At 38.0% G+C, this 17043-nt stretch overlaps 1 protein-coding gene across 1 annotated transcript in view; it reads right to left on the bottom strand.

The window, feature by feature from the left end:
* The window catches only part of slc8a4a (solute carrier family 8 member 4a), a 42439-nt gene that overhangs the window by 1720 nt on the left and 23676 nt on the right, over positions 1-17043 (bottom strand). The window contains exons 5-8 of the mRNA XM_058077810.2: positions 12571-12677; positions 12370-12488; positions 6415-6514; positions 4360-4632 (exon numbers count right to left, since the gene is read on the bottom strand). Coding sequence (XP_057933793.2) covers positions 4360-4632; positions 6415-6514; positions 12370-12488; positions 12571-12677 — 599 coding nt within the window. The remainder of the gene's footprint in view (positions 1-4359; positions 4633-6414; positions 6515-12369; positions 12489-12570; positions 12678-17043) is intronic.

Genomic DNA, 17043 nt, shown 5'->3' with positions numbered 1-17043 from the left:
TTATGTTGTTTGTTGCGAGTGGCGACTTATCCAACTTCCTTGAACGCACCATCTAACTTGTTCCACGCTGTACATATACTGTGGTTGTCCCTTTTTTCTTTCACCTCGTTTGGTCCCAAATGCTGATACTACTGTATGTGGGAATGTATAATATGAAGGTAACATTCCATGGCCTTATTGAGCGCTAACGTGCATATTCATATTTATAAAGTCCAGGCTTATACTGGTGGATGGTGGGTCTGTATTCATTTAGTTTTACACAATATTTAATAAACGGTAATGGTAATGGTTTAATTTCATTTGAACATGCATCAGATTACAATGGAGTGCATCCCATAATCAGTTCACAGTTCCACATGTCCAAAAGGAGTAGGAAGAAGCAAAGCTTATTAAATCCTACCCCTCCATCTGGTACTTTTACAATCACTAACTGCTACATTTGTTCACTTCCTGCTTTCCACAATACAGTTTAAGGTTGTTGTTGTTTTTTTAATAATGCACCTTGTACCAAAGTACTCGGTGATATGAGCATCCAATGCCATAATGGGTACCATAGTAAGTGTCAATATAGTGATATATATAGCACATCATGACTGGTTCAAGACTCTTCATCCTTGTATTTAGCAAACATCAACTGCTTGTATTGTTTCTTGAATTGGCTCATCGTTGTGCATTGTTTGATTTCCTTACTCAATCCATTCCATAGTTTGATTCCACATACTGAAATGCTATGGCTAGCATAACGTAGTCCTAGCATAGAAGTGTTTCAAATGTACTTCTTCCCTCAAATCATATTTCTCCTCTCTTGTAGAGAAGTATTAGATGACATTTTTAGCTAATTGGTTATTTTAAGCCTGATGCATTAGATGAACTATATCAGCAAGTTGAAGTATTTGTGATTTTTTGTTCTCTGTAGGTGGCATTATGAATTATCCTTACTGTCCTTTTTTGCAGTACATTTAGCGAGTGAAGATTGCTTTTATAGTTATTAGTTATATTTCCACACAATAAGTAAGATATGGTAGAACCAGATAGCAATAAAGAGTGTGGAGTGATTTCTGATTGAAATGACGTGGTTATAATGTACGTATATTTTGCTGATGTGTTGAAAATCTGTACTGGGGTCTAGCTAGCATGGTTGCTAATGTGCAACAATTTTTTTTGCTCTTGCATTGTTTGTGAGATGGGCTGTCAAACAGTTGCTAGCCTTGCGAGACCTTGTGATTCATCTAAAAATTACGGCTGATTGTTATTGATCCCGGAGAATGCGACCAATGCAGTAATGGCTAACCATTGGTTTATCATTCTCAAATTCACAAAGTCAGATGCAATCTGTAGCTGTAGCTTGTACAAAAAAGCCATCCAAACAACACGACATGTCGACAAACCCAAGACACAAAATAACACACCTACTGTACCATGTGGGCATACAAATAAATATCTACGCACAATATCCATGGCAAAAAAACCCCAAAACACCCAGATATCCCTGCCACAAGGCATGCTGGGTAGCTTGTGGTACTCTTTCTCCCAACATTTTGCTGTGTTTGTCGCATTTTTCCTCGATTGCAAAACATGTTGAGGAGGTTTAAGTCTTGACAGCCCAATGTTTTATTGTTGATAGTTCATATTGTTGTTGCAGCTGGACTACCCAGCATACCTGGCGGATATTTGGAAATAACAGTTTAGTGCTTAGTTGTTTATTACCCGCATAGTGGTAGTAGTAACAGTTGATCTATGTGATGGAAAGTAGGAACTGAACTTGAACTTGCTGTGGATGTGTTGTGTTTTCATTTTGTTGCACCGTGAGCAAGTATGTTGTTGTGTTGGATGACCGCCTATGCTGAAGACACAATGTATAAGTGCATTATGGTGGTGCATTAAGTGGTTCTTTGTCGCCCACAGACAGCTCTCTGGTTTGCATGTTGTTTTCACCTCTAAATGTAAAATATGTGAGTTTTTTCCAGTCATGAATCGTTAATGGCTGATCATATCAGGGTCTATGGCGCCCTCTAGTGGCAAGCGGCCGCTCAGGTGGCATATATGAATAAACAACTCTACCCATGACGAAAAATAAAATACCTCACCCAAATCATAGCTAAGATAGAAGATTTCCATCATGTTGAAGACACTGCAGATGAATATGGGAGGCCGTTTAGAACCAAACATATCAAACATCTGCACACACACACACTGATTTTTGGCACATATACCACCCAAAAAGGGGCAAAATACATCAAAATCTGTACACACAAACACAATTCACACACAGACACACACACTGATAATGGGTTCACACGGACAACATTCACACAGGAGTAGTAGTTTTCTTGTCTGTTTAAACTTATTCAGCATGCGCATGCGCGTGTGTATATGTGAAAAAATAAACTCGCTGCGCCCGGAAGCTCAGTTCAGTGTCACCGGAAAACACCTGAAACTGAATTGTGAGCATCAGAATAAAACACACTGACGCTAAACATGCTAAAACTCAAAATTAACAAGTTTTTAAAAATGTGTTTTATAGCAAAGCCTATAAAAATTTATAAAATTGAAAACATTATTTTGAAGCGACAAAATCGGAAGTAGCTGTAGTGGTGTCTTCCTGTAAACATTTTGTTTTTTACTTTCTTTATTAGGAAAATTTGATTTTCACAAATCCAGAGTGATGTTATGTATGCCAAATATAAAAATAAATATAGAACGTTCTAAAAACAATTCATATGAAGAACAAGCTTAAGTGACATGTTGTCTATTGTTTTTGTTGTTCTTATTTTCAAGCAATATCCCTCGCACATCCCTTTCCTTGTTAATTACTTTTTCTTATTTATGTTGATATTGTTCTGTAGAATTGCACCTTTATGTTCCTGTAATTCTGCTTATACTGTTTTGTACAATTTAAGTTTGTAATAAAATATATATTAAATTATTATGAATTATGAATTATCCTTACTGACCTATTTTGCTGTGCATTTAGCGAGTGAAGATTGCTTTTATAGTTATTACAGTTATTATAATAGCTATAACAGTTATTATAATAACTATAATAACTGTAATAACTATAACAGTTATTATAATAACTAGAATAACTGTAATAACTTTAAAAGCAATCTTCACTCGCTAAATGTACTGCAAAAAAGGTCAGTAAGGATAATTCATAATGCCGCCTACAGAGAACATACTAAGTCCTTATTTCTAAAATCACAAATACTTCAACTTGCTGATATAGTTCATCTACAAACAGCTAAAATAATGCATAAGGCTAAAAATAAGCAATTAGCTAAAAATGTCATCCAATACTTCTCTACAAGAGAGGAGAAATATGATCTCAGGGAAGAAGTACATTTCAAACACTTCTATGCTAGGACTACGTTATGCTAGCCATAGCATTTCAGTATGTGGAATCAAACTATGGATTGAGTAAGGAAATCAAACAATGCACAACGATGAGCCAATTCAAGAAACAATACAAGCAGTTGATGTTTGCTAAATACAAGGATGAAGAGTCTTGAACCAGTCATGATGTGCTATATATATCACTATATTGACACTTACTATGGTACCCATTATGGCATTGGATGCTCATATCACCGAGTACTTCGGTACGTGACAAAAATAAACAAAATTTAAAAAGAAAAAAAGAAAAGAAAAACAACCAAACTGTATTATGGAAAGCAGGAAGTGAACACATGTAACAGTTACTGATTGTAAAAGTACCAGATGGAGGGGTAGGATTTAATAAGCTTTGCTTCTTCCTACTCCTTTTGGACATGTGGAACTGTGAACTGATTATGGGATGCACTCAATTGTAATCTGATGCATGTTCAAATGAAATTAAACTATTTACATTAAACCATTAAACCAATTACATTACCAAATTACATTTTTTTTTACATTTTTATAGGCTTTGCTATAAAAACTTCATACTTGAGAGACAACTATTTTGCATACATTTATAATCCATAAAAACAAACCACCTCGCTTGCTTGCTAATTTTGAGTTTTAGCATGTTTAGCATGAGTATATTTTATTCTGAAACTCACAACTCAGGTTCAGGTTCCAGTTACACTGAACTGGGTTATTTTTCCTCACACACACTTGCACGCTGAATAACCTAAGTTTAAACAAGGTGAGTGTTTATTTGTGTGTATGCGCCTGTTGTTGGTGTGTGTACCCATTATCAGTGTGTGTGTGGACAGATTTTTTTGTGTTTTGCCCTAAACGGCCTCCCATAGCTGAGCCAGCACTGTCAGCTCCACGACTTGTTAAGAAAGACAGCGAGGCAAAGGTCACACGGTTCTTCAGGAGCAGCTGCTCCTGCGGTGCCGACAAACATCACCCTTAACAGCAGCAGACACCCACCTGGGACGGACGTGCCCAGGGCCACGAACACCACAGCGGTGACCGAGTCCTTCAGCCCGACGGTGCACCCGAAATGAGAGGCCAGGTCGCCGGTCACAGCCGTCAGGATGCCAATTAAGGAGATGGAGACGAAGAAGCAGGCCCAGCCGTTCCAGTACTCAGTGGGCGGGACGAAAGCAAACAGCACTTTCCAGAAAACGGTCAGGAAGTGCATGATGTAGTCAAAGCAGGAGGGCAAACGCTCCTCGCCGCTCTCTTCCTCGTCGTCGTCGCCTGGAAAGACACATTGGATATCATGCAACCGTGAATGGTGTTTAGAACTGCATCATGAATGCCTCTTTTTTTCTATGGCGTCTCATTAGAATAGCGTATGATTCATTGGGGGGGGGGCTATATCATGGCCACAAGTGTGCTTTCTATTTATACTCAAGCTTATGTCAAGATGATACATTCAATGTGTGCGTCATCTTTTAGCCCTGATGTTACGTACGTCTAAAAGGTTCAAAAGCCAAATGAACGGCATTAAAAAAGTGTAAAAAGCGCAAACATGGCCATAAATACTTGATAGCCATTAATTGTGCAGGCGGGGAAAGTCTGGTCCGGTTCACTTTTTAATGATGGGGCACATGCATTTTTTATGAACTGTCTGGCATGGTTGGGGGGTGGGGGGGTGTAGAAATATATTTGTGTTTCAGGTGACAGTTTCTCCCTAAACAACAATGCTGCATCAGCTGCAATGAATGTACAGCATTTCCCATATATTCCTTTGGACCGCCACAAATGCATTTGGCGCTGCCTGCTTGCCCTTGCTCATTGGCACATGATCATGGCACTGTCTGTGAATGGTGCTTGTCCTTCCAAGAAGTCTGTGCAGTAGATGGCATCGTAACTCTTCTTGACACACCTCACACGTAGAATAAGAAGATGCAGCAGGAGGGATCAATGTTGCCAACTTTGTGATATTTACCAATATCATACTGTTTTGTGGTTGAATATGGCCAAATTGTACTTTTTTTTGCCTCAATGAAACATTTACAAGCATAAAAATGTCTAAATGACGGACAATACACATTAAGGCATTCAGAAGACGCATTAAAGATGTTGTGATATGAGGTGATATGCAGTGTTTGACACTGATCACTAGGACAATAACCACTGCAGGAAGGATCATGGACGTGTGAGTCTTTAATATGTGTCCTATTAATGTTTCATTTTCTCTTTTTTTGGGTAGTAAGAGTGTAAAGATGACTATAGGGGTGTTATTTCATGTTATTTCAGAGGGCTCTAATGATATTAAAAACCGTGTTTAAATGTAAACAGGTTTTCTATGCTAACTAGGACAATATTCAATTTATAAAGACACCTACCTTTCCAAAACTCACTATGAAAGCCCCCCCCATATTTTTCTCCCACAGAGTCCGTAAAAATTTATCATTCATGATCATTCATCAGTCTATACATTAGTTAGCCGCCTATTTCATGTTTTTATAGTTTTTATCATATTTAATATGATTTAATATGTATTTAAATTTAGGATTAAATATGAATTATACTTCATATTTATTCATTTATTCATTTTATTATAGTAGTAATACAATACAAATTAATTGATGTGTTATTTAGAATTAGATAAATAATTCAAAACAATACAAATAATAATACAATATAATAATAATACAATAATAATAATAATAATACAAATAAATTAATTAAATAATACAATATATTCTATATGATATTAATAAAATATGACAACATTAATAATTAATAATTGTTATAATAATTAATATTATTTAATACCAAATGCTATTAATACTAATAATGGAATCAATGTGAAATGTGATTTTTACTATTATTTCCTATCATTAATAATATGCAATGATATTTGTTAGTAATATTTATACAGTAGGTTACTATTTTTTGGTAATAATAATGTAATAATGATTATTAATAATATTAATGAGAGACGGGTGGGACCGGTGCGTGCATATCAGCTGGCCGCCAGACCAAGCCGTCGGGCGTGACCTTGCAGAGGTCATAGCGGAGCGAACTCACCTGCACTGACAGTGACAGCGCTAACAAACTGTTCCCTCCAGCTGCTGCTCCCCACCACCAGAGCCAGGTTGGTCTTTTTAATCAGCTTGTCAACCGTGCTCTGCGGAGCAACACAAAAGCAGCAACATTAAAAACCTTCTATCACAGTTTGGAGCACAGTGAGTCACCAAGACCCATCCAAGGGAGCCCAGAACCAAGCGTCCCTCGAGGGAAAAGCCTCTTTGTCGGCATTATGTCGTCTTTCCACCAAAATAGAGCAGTAAGTATTTGCGCGTGAAGCGTTACAGTGGTCCAACATGACACACTGAAAGAGGAGAAAATGGCTTCTGTGGATGGGAAACGAGAGCAAATGAAGGAGGAATTTGGGCTGATTGAGTCTGGAGATGATGCAGCACTAAAAGAAGGAACACAAGCAGGGGCTTAAAGACACGGTATAATAATAACGTTTACGTAATAACGTTATAATAACATTTCACTGCCTTGCCGTAGAAATAGTGCTGTGGACTCGCTTTGCTTCATCGCTGCCGGCAACTCTGGCAAACAGCCGGAGAACAAACGTCCTTAGCTGCAAGCACGCCCACTAACAAAACTCTGACAAAATACTGGCTGTTGCCACATTGTTGCTGGGCTTTTAATGTTTGTTGTCCACTGGAATGAATGCTCACGGTGTTGCTACAGTGTTACTGCCGATCCCTGTGGGAACTCACTTTGCCTTCTTCTTGTTTTGCTATGAAATGTCTTTCTAATTCATAACACCGGGGGTGTCCAAAGTGCGTCCCGGGGGCCCCAAATGGACACGGCTGTTTTTTGACTGGCCCGTGGTACTAAAAATAGGATTAAACAAGAAAACTTACGAAAGATAAAAGTTGTAATCAAATGAGAAAAACTTTATGAGAATAAAGATGTAATAGTATGAGATTAAAAAAGGACATTAAAATAGTTTAAAATTGTAATATTATGAGAAACAAACAAAACTACAAATAAAATAAAATTAGCTTGTTCTTAAGAAAGTAAAGTCAAAATATTATGGGAATAAAATCATAAGAAGAAAATTTACACAAAAAATTGGAAAATAACCCCCCCCCCCAAAAAAAAATGCAGAAATAAAAAAAACCCAGCTCATTCTATGAGAAAAAAGTCACATTTTTAAGAGGAAAAAGTAATGTTCTAATGAGAAAAAATTTGCAATTTTAAGAGAATAAATACTCATTCATTCATTTTCTACCGCTTATCCTCACGAGGGTCGCGGGGGTGCTGGAGCTTATCCCAACTGTCTTCGGGCGGGAGGCGGGGTACACCCTGGACTGGTGGCCACCCAATCACAGGGCACATATAGACAAACAACCATTCACACTCACATTCATACCTATGGACAATTTGGAGTGGCCAATTAACCTAGCATGTTTTTGGAATGTGGGAGGAAACCGGAGTACCCGGAGAAAACCCACGCATGCACGGGGAGAACATGCAAACTCCACACAGAGATGGCCGAGGGTGGAATCGAACTAAATATGATGAGGAAAAATAATACCAATAGCATCAAGTTGAAATCTAATAGTAAAAATGTGTTATTAAAAAAAGTCTGATATTAAAAATAAACAGAACAAAGTAAAACAAAGTGAAACAGAAAAAGTTAGCAAAGAACTTAATAGACTAGCGACAGAGCTAACCCCCGGTGCCTGTTTCCGTGTATTAGCAAGCTAAAAGGCTGCTAACAAGGAATGCTATAACCCAATATACTCATTTTGGGCCCTTTGCATCGAGTTGTGGACTCCTATAGAGCAGCTACACACAATAACCCACACAGAAAGCTTTCTAGATCTTCCAGAATCTACATCTGTCCAAGCTGGATTTCCTTAGATTGAATTTATCCCACCCACGCCTCTTGCCCACTCCGCTTATAGATCCGAAAAATGGAAAAAGCATAACAGGTCCCTTTAAGAACCCAGTTGGACTTACACTAACCAGACAAAGCATGCAAACCAAGGCAACATTCTGCTACAAATTTGAACAAAAGACTAACCGTGACTCCATGTCATGTGACTCCATCTGTTCACCCATCATCTTACATTATCAGCGTTTTGCGTTTAAGACACATGTGCAAGGCTCTAATCTAATCTTAGAAGGGAACATCAATTTCCTCGCAGATTTTGGCCATTCTCCGATGATGAAAGCGGGCATCTGGTGTATTCTACCTGCGTTTCCCATTCCGTCTGTGCACTTCCATGATCCGATGTCCATCATCTGTGTCAAAGCCAGGAGTGCACTCAGCTTAATGGGGGATGCCGGAGCCAATTGGCCCCCCAATTCATTCCCCACCCAGCTGTACTGTCTATTCCACACTCATCTACTCCATAGGCCTGGTCACAACAAAAGAAGGCGGTGGTGCTTTCAGCTGGCAACCTGATTAATCACGATTAATCAATGTGAGGAGTCAGGACGTGTCAGGCTGTGTAAGGCAAGCGGTGGTTAGACTTGGTATTGACATGTACTTTGCCCCCTCACTAAATGCCACATGGGAAGCCCTTTTTTCAATACCTTTAACTGTATGGTGTCCAAGCCCCCCCCCCCCCCCCTCCGCCCCCCCTCCTTCCCCGGAAATCATTTCACTGAAGGCTCCACTCCCCCCGTGTGGTTCCGCAGGGAAAAAGCAGCATAGAAAAGGGAGGACCGCTTGGTATATTTTTATTGAGTGAGCACCACCACCCTGTGGTCACTTGGAGTCCTGTGGACCAGTCCTTGGCCAAGTCCTGGATCAGTCAGCCCTATCGGGGGTGTCCAAACGTTTGCCAGCTGGGACCACATCGTGAAAAATGAAATTTTGTAGATATGCTAAGAAGTTCATTCATTAATACATCCATCCATTTTCTATACCGCTTATCCTCACCAGGCTCGTGGGGGTGCTGGAGCCTATCCCAGCGAGAGGCGGGGTACACCCTGGACTGGTGGCCAGCCAATCACAGGGCACATATAGACAAACAACCATTCACACTCACATTCATACCTACAGTGAAGAAAATAAGTATTTGAACACCCTGCTATTTTGCTATTTCTCCCACTTAGAAATCATGGAGGGGTCTGAAATTTTCATCGTAGGTGCATGTCCACTGTGAGAGAGATAAACTAAAAAGAAAAATCCAGAAATCACAATGCATGATTTTTTAACAATTTATTTGTGTGATACAGCTGCTAATAAGTATTTGAACACCTGAGAAAATGAATGTTAATATTTGGTACAGTAGCCTTTGTTTGCTATTACAGAGGTCAAACGTTTCCTGTAGTTTTTCACCAGGTTTGCACACACTGCAGGAGGGATCTTGGCCCACTCCTCCACACAGATCTTCTCTAGATCAGTCAGGTTTCTGGGCTGTCGCTGAGAAACACGGAGTTTGAGCTCCCTCCAAAGATTTTCGATTGGGTTCAGGTCTGGAGACTGGCTGGGCCATGCTAGAACCTTGATATGCTTCTTACGGAGCCACTCCTTGGTTTTCCTGGCTGTGTGCTTCGGGTCGTTGTCGTGTTGGAAGACCCAGCCACGACCCATCTTCAATGCTCTGACAGAGGGAAGGAGGTTGTTCCCCAAAATCTCACAATACACGGCCCCAGTCATCCTCTCTTTAATGCAGTGCACTCGTCCTGTCCCATGTGCAGAAAAACACCCCCAAAGCATGATGCTACCACCCCCATGCTTCACAGTAGGGATGGTGTTCTTCGGATTGTACTCTTCATTCTTCTTCCTCCAAACACGCTTATTGGAATTATGACCAAAAAGTTCTATTTTGGTCTCATCTGACCATAAAACTTTCTCCCATGACTCCTCTGTATCATCCAAATGGTCATATGCAAACTTAAGACGGGCCTTGACATGTGCTGGTTTAAGCAGGGGAACCTTTCGTGCCATGCATGATTTCACATCATGACGTCTTAGTGTATTACCTACAGTAACCTTGGAAACGGTGGTCCCAGCTCTTTTCAGGTCATTGACCAAGTCCTGTCGTGTAGTTCTGGGCTGATTCCTCACCTTTCTTAGAATCATTGAGACCCCACGAGGTGATATCTTGCATGGGGCTCCACTCCGATTGAGATTGACCGTCATGTTTAGCTTCTTCCATTTTCTAATGATAGCTCCAACAGTGGACCTTTTTTCACCAAGCTGCTTGGTAATTGCTCCGTAGCCCTTTCCAGCCTTGTGGAGGTGTACAATTTTGTCTCTGGTGTCTTTGGACAGCTCTTTGGTCTTCGCCATGTTACAAGTTAAAGTCTTACTGATTGTATGGGGTGGACAGGTGTCTTTATGCAGCTAACGACCTCAAACAGGTGCATCTGATTCAGGATGATACATGGAGTGCAGGTGGACTTCTAATGGGCAGACTAACAGGTCTTTCAGGGTCAGAATTCTAGATGATACACAGGTGTTCAAATACTTATTTGCAGCTGTATCACACAAATAAATTGTTAAAAAATCATGCATTGTGATTTCTGGATTTTTCTTTTTAGTTTATCTCTCTCACAGTGGACATGCACCTACGATGAAAATTTCAGACCCCTCCATGATTTCTAAGTGGGAGAAATAGCAAAATAGCAGGGTGTTCAAATACTTATTTTCTTCACTGTATGTGGCCAATTAACCTAGCATGTTTTTGGAATGTGGGAGGAAACCGGAGTACCCGGAGAAAACCCACGCATGCACGGGGAGAACATGCAAACTCCACACAGAGATGACCAAACATGCTAAGAAGTTTGATATATATATTTAAAAAAAAATGGCACATAGGTGAAAAAGTGTATTATTATTATTATTATTATCAACTTTGCTAATATTAGAACCTTTCCTCCTTTTTTGGTTTAATATTTTGACTCATAAAATATCAGCTTTTTCCTATTTTGTATTTTAAAATTACATTTAAAAAAACTTTTGTAAATATTTTGTCATAATTATGACTTTGTGCCCATAATATCTGGATTTTATTCTCTTGGCTTTTTCCAAAACATAATTTTCCAAAAAATGCTAAGAAGTTGCCCATAGAAAATTTTCCAAATATTTTCTTCTGAAATAATATTTAGGATTTTTTTTTTACTTTAGTCCCACAATATTACAGCTTTTCTCCCTTTTTTCCTCATTAAAATATGACTATTTTGGCTTAATATTTTGACTTTATTCTCATGAAATTACAGCTGTTTTCTTTTTCATTTCATCTTTTTAAAAAGAAATTATTTATTTTCAATTTTTTGTGCACTTTATTCTCGTAATATTAGAACTTTTCCTCCTTTTTTTTCTTCTAAAATATAACGATTTGGCTTTATTCCCATAAAATTTCAGGTTTTTTTCATTTTGGATTTTAAAATTACATTTAAAAATGTATTTTGGAATTTCTTGTAAATATTTTGTCATAATTATGACTTTATGTCCATAATATCTGTACTTTATTCTCTTGGCTTTTTCAAAAACCAAATTTTCCAAAAATGACAACTTTATTTTTTTTCTCCTAATAAGCTATATTAAAAAATAAAAATAATTTTGCTATTATTAGTATCAGATTCGCTCTTTGCTCTTCCCTGCATTAAAAAAAATATTCCAAATATTTAAACTTCTTGAATAATCTTGGTAAAATGTTGTTTATATCACGACTTTATTTCAATAATATTTTGACTTTATATACCTTATACCTTATTTATATGTATACCTTATATGTTTATTTTGTTTTGTTTGTTTCTGATATTAGACTTTTCAAAAAATAACAGTTTTTTTCCGTTAATATTGAACCTTTATGCTCCTGAAAGTTTATTCTGGTAATAAAAATGAATGAAATGAATTCCTTAATCCAATAGTATTAAAGAATGACTGGATTATTTATTCTATTGAATATGAATGAGAAACATGAAATATGAATGAATGTCAAATAATAACCCAAATGATAACGTGATGAAAAGCGTACGAGTGACGAGCGGAGCTACCTTGAACTCATAGGACTCCTCAATGACCACCTCCAGGTTGGTGTGCTCCCCCAGACAGGGGCAGCCCATCTTGGCCACGTCCTCGGGCCCAACGGGCGTCTTGTTATCGTTGGTGTCTCCTGCACAAGAGGACCACGTGTCAGCCCGCCGGCTGGCGTGACGAGAAAGGTCGGGAGGTGAAGACGCAGAAGAAGGACTCACCGTGTCTCTGTCCCACCTCCAGCAGGATGGGCTCCTCCAAAATAATGGTGAAGGTCTTGTTCTTCTCGTACTCCTCATCGTCGATGATCTTCACATTCAGCAGCTTCCTGGGAGCGGAAGGTCGCGAGGAGCAAGGGGAGGATGGGAGCAGAGAGACGCGGATCGATGAATGAATAGAATTATTTGGGAAATGGCAAATGCATCTGTTGGCTCCGTGCCAACTAATGCCAACTCATGTCATCTTTTTAAAAATACATTTTCACATTTTTTGTACACTGATAATATTGGAACTTTTCCTCCTTTTTTTCGTGTAAAATATCACGTTTTGGTTTAATATTTTGACTTTATTCTCATTACAAAATCTGCATTTTTCCATTTTGTATTTTAAAATTAAATAAAAAAATGTATTTTGGGATTTTTTATTATTATCAACTTTGCTCTTTGCCCCCCCAGAAAAATTTCCAAATATTTTCTTCTGAAATCATATTTAAATTTTTTCTTTTTACTTTAGTCCCACAATATTACAGCTTTTCTCCCTTTTTTCTCATTAAAATAATAATATATTATTAATATATATCAATATATAATAATATATCATATTTTGACTTTAGTCTCATGAAATTACAGCTGTTTTCTTTTTCATTTCAGGTTTTTAAAAAGACATTTATTTTAAATAAAACTTTTCCTCCTTTTTGTCTTGTAAAATATACATTTTTGGTTTAATGTTTTGACTTTATTCTTATTAAAGAAATCAGCTTTTTCCATTTTGTATTTTAAAATTAAATGTTAAAAAACTATTTTGGAATTTCTTGTAAATATTTTGTCATAATTATAATAATAATACATAGTAATACATTTTATTTGTATAGTGCTTTTCAGAGTACTCAAATACGCTTTACAGTAGAGAAAAAAGAAATAAAAATAGAGTTGAGTGAAAACAGAGTAAATGATGAATTAAAATACAATATCCAAATATTAATTATGACTTTATGTCCATCTTATCTGGATTTTATTCTCTTGGCTTTTCCCAAAACCTAATTTTCCAAAAATGCTGAGAAGTTACATATATATATATATATATATACACATAGGTAAAAAAGTGTATTATTATTATTATCAACTTTGCTCTTTGCCACCAGAAAAATGTCCAAATACTTTCTTGTGAAATAATATTTAGTATTTTTCTTTTAAACAAGAAGAAGGCAAATGCATCTGTTGGCTCCGTGCCGACCGCCGCCGACTTCTAATGCCAACTTGAAAATCCAAACACAAGCGTTTGTAGTCAGGAGCCGAGCAGCCGAAAGGTAGACAGCCCACACGATGAATCAGGAAGAACGTGATCTCAGCGGCTCCGCAGACCAACAGAATGAGACTTAAAGCTTTGCCAAGGCTGAAAAACAGCATTTATGAACCCGAGAAGATGGGTCGCAACCTCAAGGCCGCTAATCTCATTTGGTGAGAATCAATATGGTCGGCATTAAAACACGGCTCGGCGTGCGGGTTTGTTCTTGGGAGAGTAGCCCTGTGCTTTGGAACGGTGGCGCAGTGTCTAACAGTCACGCAAATACGAAAACCACAGCATTTCAACGAGGACGGCGACGGGAAAGAAGCAGAAAATAGGCGACTTTGCACAGGGAAGACTGTGTTTGAAAATGTTGGCTGTTGCTACGGTTACAGTCAACTCAGTATCGGATTATTGAATCCAAAGCAGGGCCACTCAAGTTTACCAGAATACCAATTTGGGAAAAATATTCAATAAAATCACACAAAAAAAAAACCAAAACCCATTTACATAACATGAAAAAACAATCATGAAAAAAGAAAAATATCTGGAATAAATAATATACCCCCAAAAATTTAAATATAATAGATTATATAAATAATAAAAATATGAATATAATAATAACAGCATGAAATAAATGAAGAATCAAATAAATAATAAAAATAATACACACATATTTTGAAAAAAATAATGATTAAAATATGGAAAAAATATGAAAAAATAACATTAAATAATAAAATAATGGGTAATTCTGAATAAAATAATGACAAATATAAAATTATGAAAACTCTGAGGAATGTAACAAAAAAATGGAATAAATGACATTGAATAATAATGAAAATGAATAAAAATATATAAAAAAAATGACCATAAACAAATAGAATGAAAAATTAGAATACAATCATGAAAGATACATGTGTTGTCAAGATACATGTATAAGTTATAAATATGATTAAAGTATGGAAAAATATATGAAAAAAACATTGAATAATAAAATAATGGGAATTCTGAATAAAATAATGACATAACATAAGAAAGAATGCATGGAATAAATGACATTGAATAATAATGAAAATGAATGAAAATATAAATATATATCTAAATATATATCAAAATAATGACCATAAACAAATCATTTTCACTATCACGCCCTCTGGACATGTCCCAACCATCTCAGTCTGGCCGATAACATGTAATGTCCCTCTGATGTACTCCTTCCTAATCCTATCCATCGTGGTCACTCCCAATGAGAACCTCAGCATCCTCATCTCTGCTACCTCCAGTTCTGCTTCTTGTCTCTAGACCAACATCACATCACGCCTGACACTTTCCTCCACCCGTTCCATCCTGCCTGCACACGCTCCTTCACCTCCTTTTCACAATCTGAACTGTTGGCCCAGAATACCTAAAATGCTTTTCTCCATGGAACCTCGCTCTTCCACTTGGGTCCCTCTCATTCCCACACATATGTATACCCCGTCTCGCTGCGGCTAATCTTCATTCCTCCACTCTTCTAGCATCTCCTCCACCTGTTCCCTACTCTCCCTACAAATCCCAATGTCATCTGCAAACATCATAGTCCATGGAGATTCTTGTCTAAGCTCATCTGTCAGCCTGTCCATCACCATAGCAAACAGGAAGGGGCTCAGAGCTGATCCCTGATGCACTTCCACCTCCACCCTGAACTCTTCCGTCACACCTCCAGCACATCTTAGCACTGTCATCACAGCCATTTTCATCCTTTTGGCAAAGTCAACCACCATCTGTCCTTCTGCGTTCCTCTCCTGGATACCAAACCTGCCCATCACCATCATCCATTCAAGTCTGCCCCAATGACAACACATTCCCTTCTAGGGATGCTCTGCATCACTTCATCAAGGTCCAGCCAGAATTTCAGTTTTTCCTCCAACTCCCATCCTACTGTTTTTACCTCCAGGACATTCTTAACCAACTCCTCCTACTCCATTTCTCTTCCCATCGACACCATGATAGAACAAGTTGAACCCTGCTCCTAAACTTCTAGCCTTGCTGGTAGTACATAGTTCCAACATTCCAAGTCCCTACTCTCAATAGAAACAAATATATACAAATGATGAAAAGTGATGAGGATGATGACTTGTAATCCTCATGCCTGTAGGGGGTATGGGGGCTGCATCCAAGGGGGGCACCCTCCTTCATATCAGATATTACTATGTATAACCAGTGGCGTCATTAGGCCTATTTTAGGGGGTCTTCAGCCCTAAAATGTTCTTAACCCCCCCTAAATAATTTGATATTTTTTATTGATTTTATTTTTTATTGATTTTTTTTCATTTTTCATTTTTAATCTCTGACAAATTTGATACAATAAGGCAAAAGCAGGCTAATAAGCAAGCCAATAAGCAGGCTAATAGTAGCCTACTACTACTACTAGTAGTAGTAGTAATAATCAAATATAATAATGATTATTATATAATTGATTATGTGTACTTGTGTAAATGTAATGGTGGCCTAAAACAATTGAGTATCTCTACTAAATCTGTCCAAAAGTGGGAAAGTTATATCCTGGTTCTTGTTCCTTATTTGTTTTTTGGATATTAGATTTTTTTGATTTTTTTGAATGTCTACTACATTCATTCATATCCTGAGCATCTCCAGGGGGCTTAGCCCCCCCCGTCCTCTATTGACGTCCCTGACTATAACAATATGTGGCCTGTAGAAGGTACGGCGCCATAGTGGGAGGTAAAGTAGGGAAAACTCTTCTAACAATAAAGATATTCTTTACATCTCCCTCAGAAGAGCATTCTTATATCTTCATTCATTTTCTACCGCTTATCATCACGAGGGTTGCAGAGGGTGCTGGAGCCTATCCCAGCTGTCTTGGGGCGAGAGGACTGGTGGCCAGCCAATCACAGGGCACATATAGACAAACAACCATTCACACTCACATTCATACCTATGGACAATTTGGAGTGGCCAATTAACCTAGCATGTTTTTGGAATGTGGGAGGAAACCGGAGTACCCGGAGAAAACCCACGCATGCACGGGGAGAACATGCAAACTCCACACAGAGATGGCTGAGGGTGGAATTGAACTTCCATCCATTCTCACAGTCTCCTAGCTGTGAGGTCCGAGTGATAACCACACGACCACCGTGCAGCCCTTCTCATGTCTTACGTATGTGTGGTTATTCTGTGGATCCGCTGTGTTG

The sequence above is a fragment of the Doryrhamphus excisus genome, linkage group LG1 (genome assembly GCF_037039965.1).
Source record: "Doryrhamphus excisus strain RoL-2023G ecotype Guam linkage group LG1, RoL_Dexc_Guam_v1.1, whole genome shotgun sequence".
Classification (NCBI taxonomy): Eukaryota; Metazoa; Chordata; class Actinopteri; order Syngnathiformes; family Syngnathidae; genus Doryrhamphus; species Doryrhamphus excisus.
The sequence above is the reverse complement of the archived record's forward strand: the minus strand, read 5'-3'. Positions and strand labels throughout refer to the sequence as shown.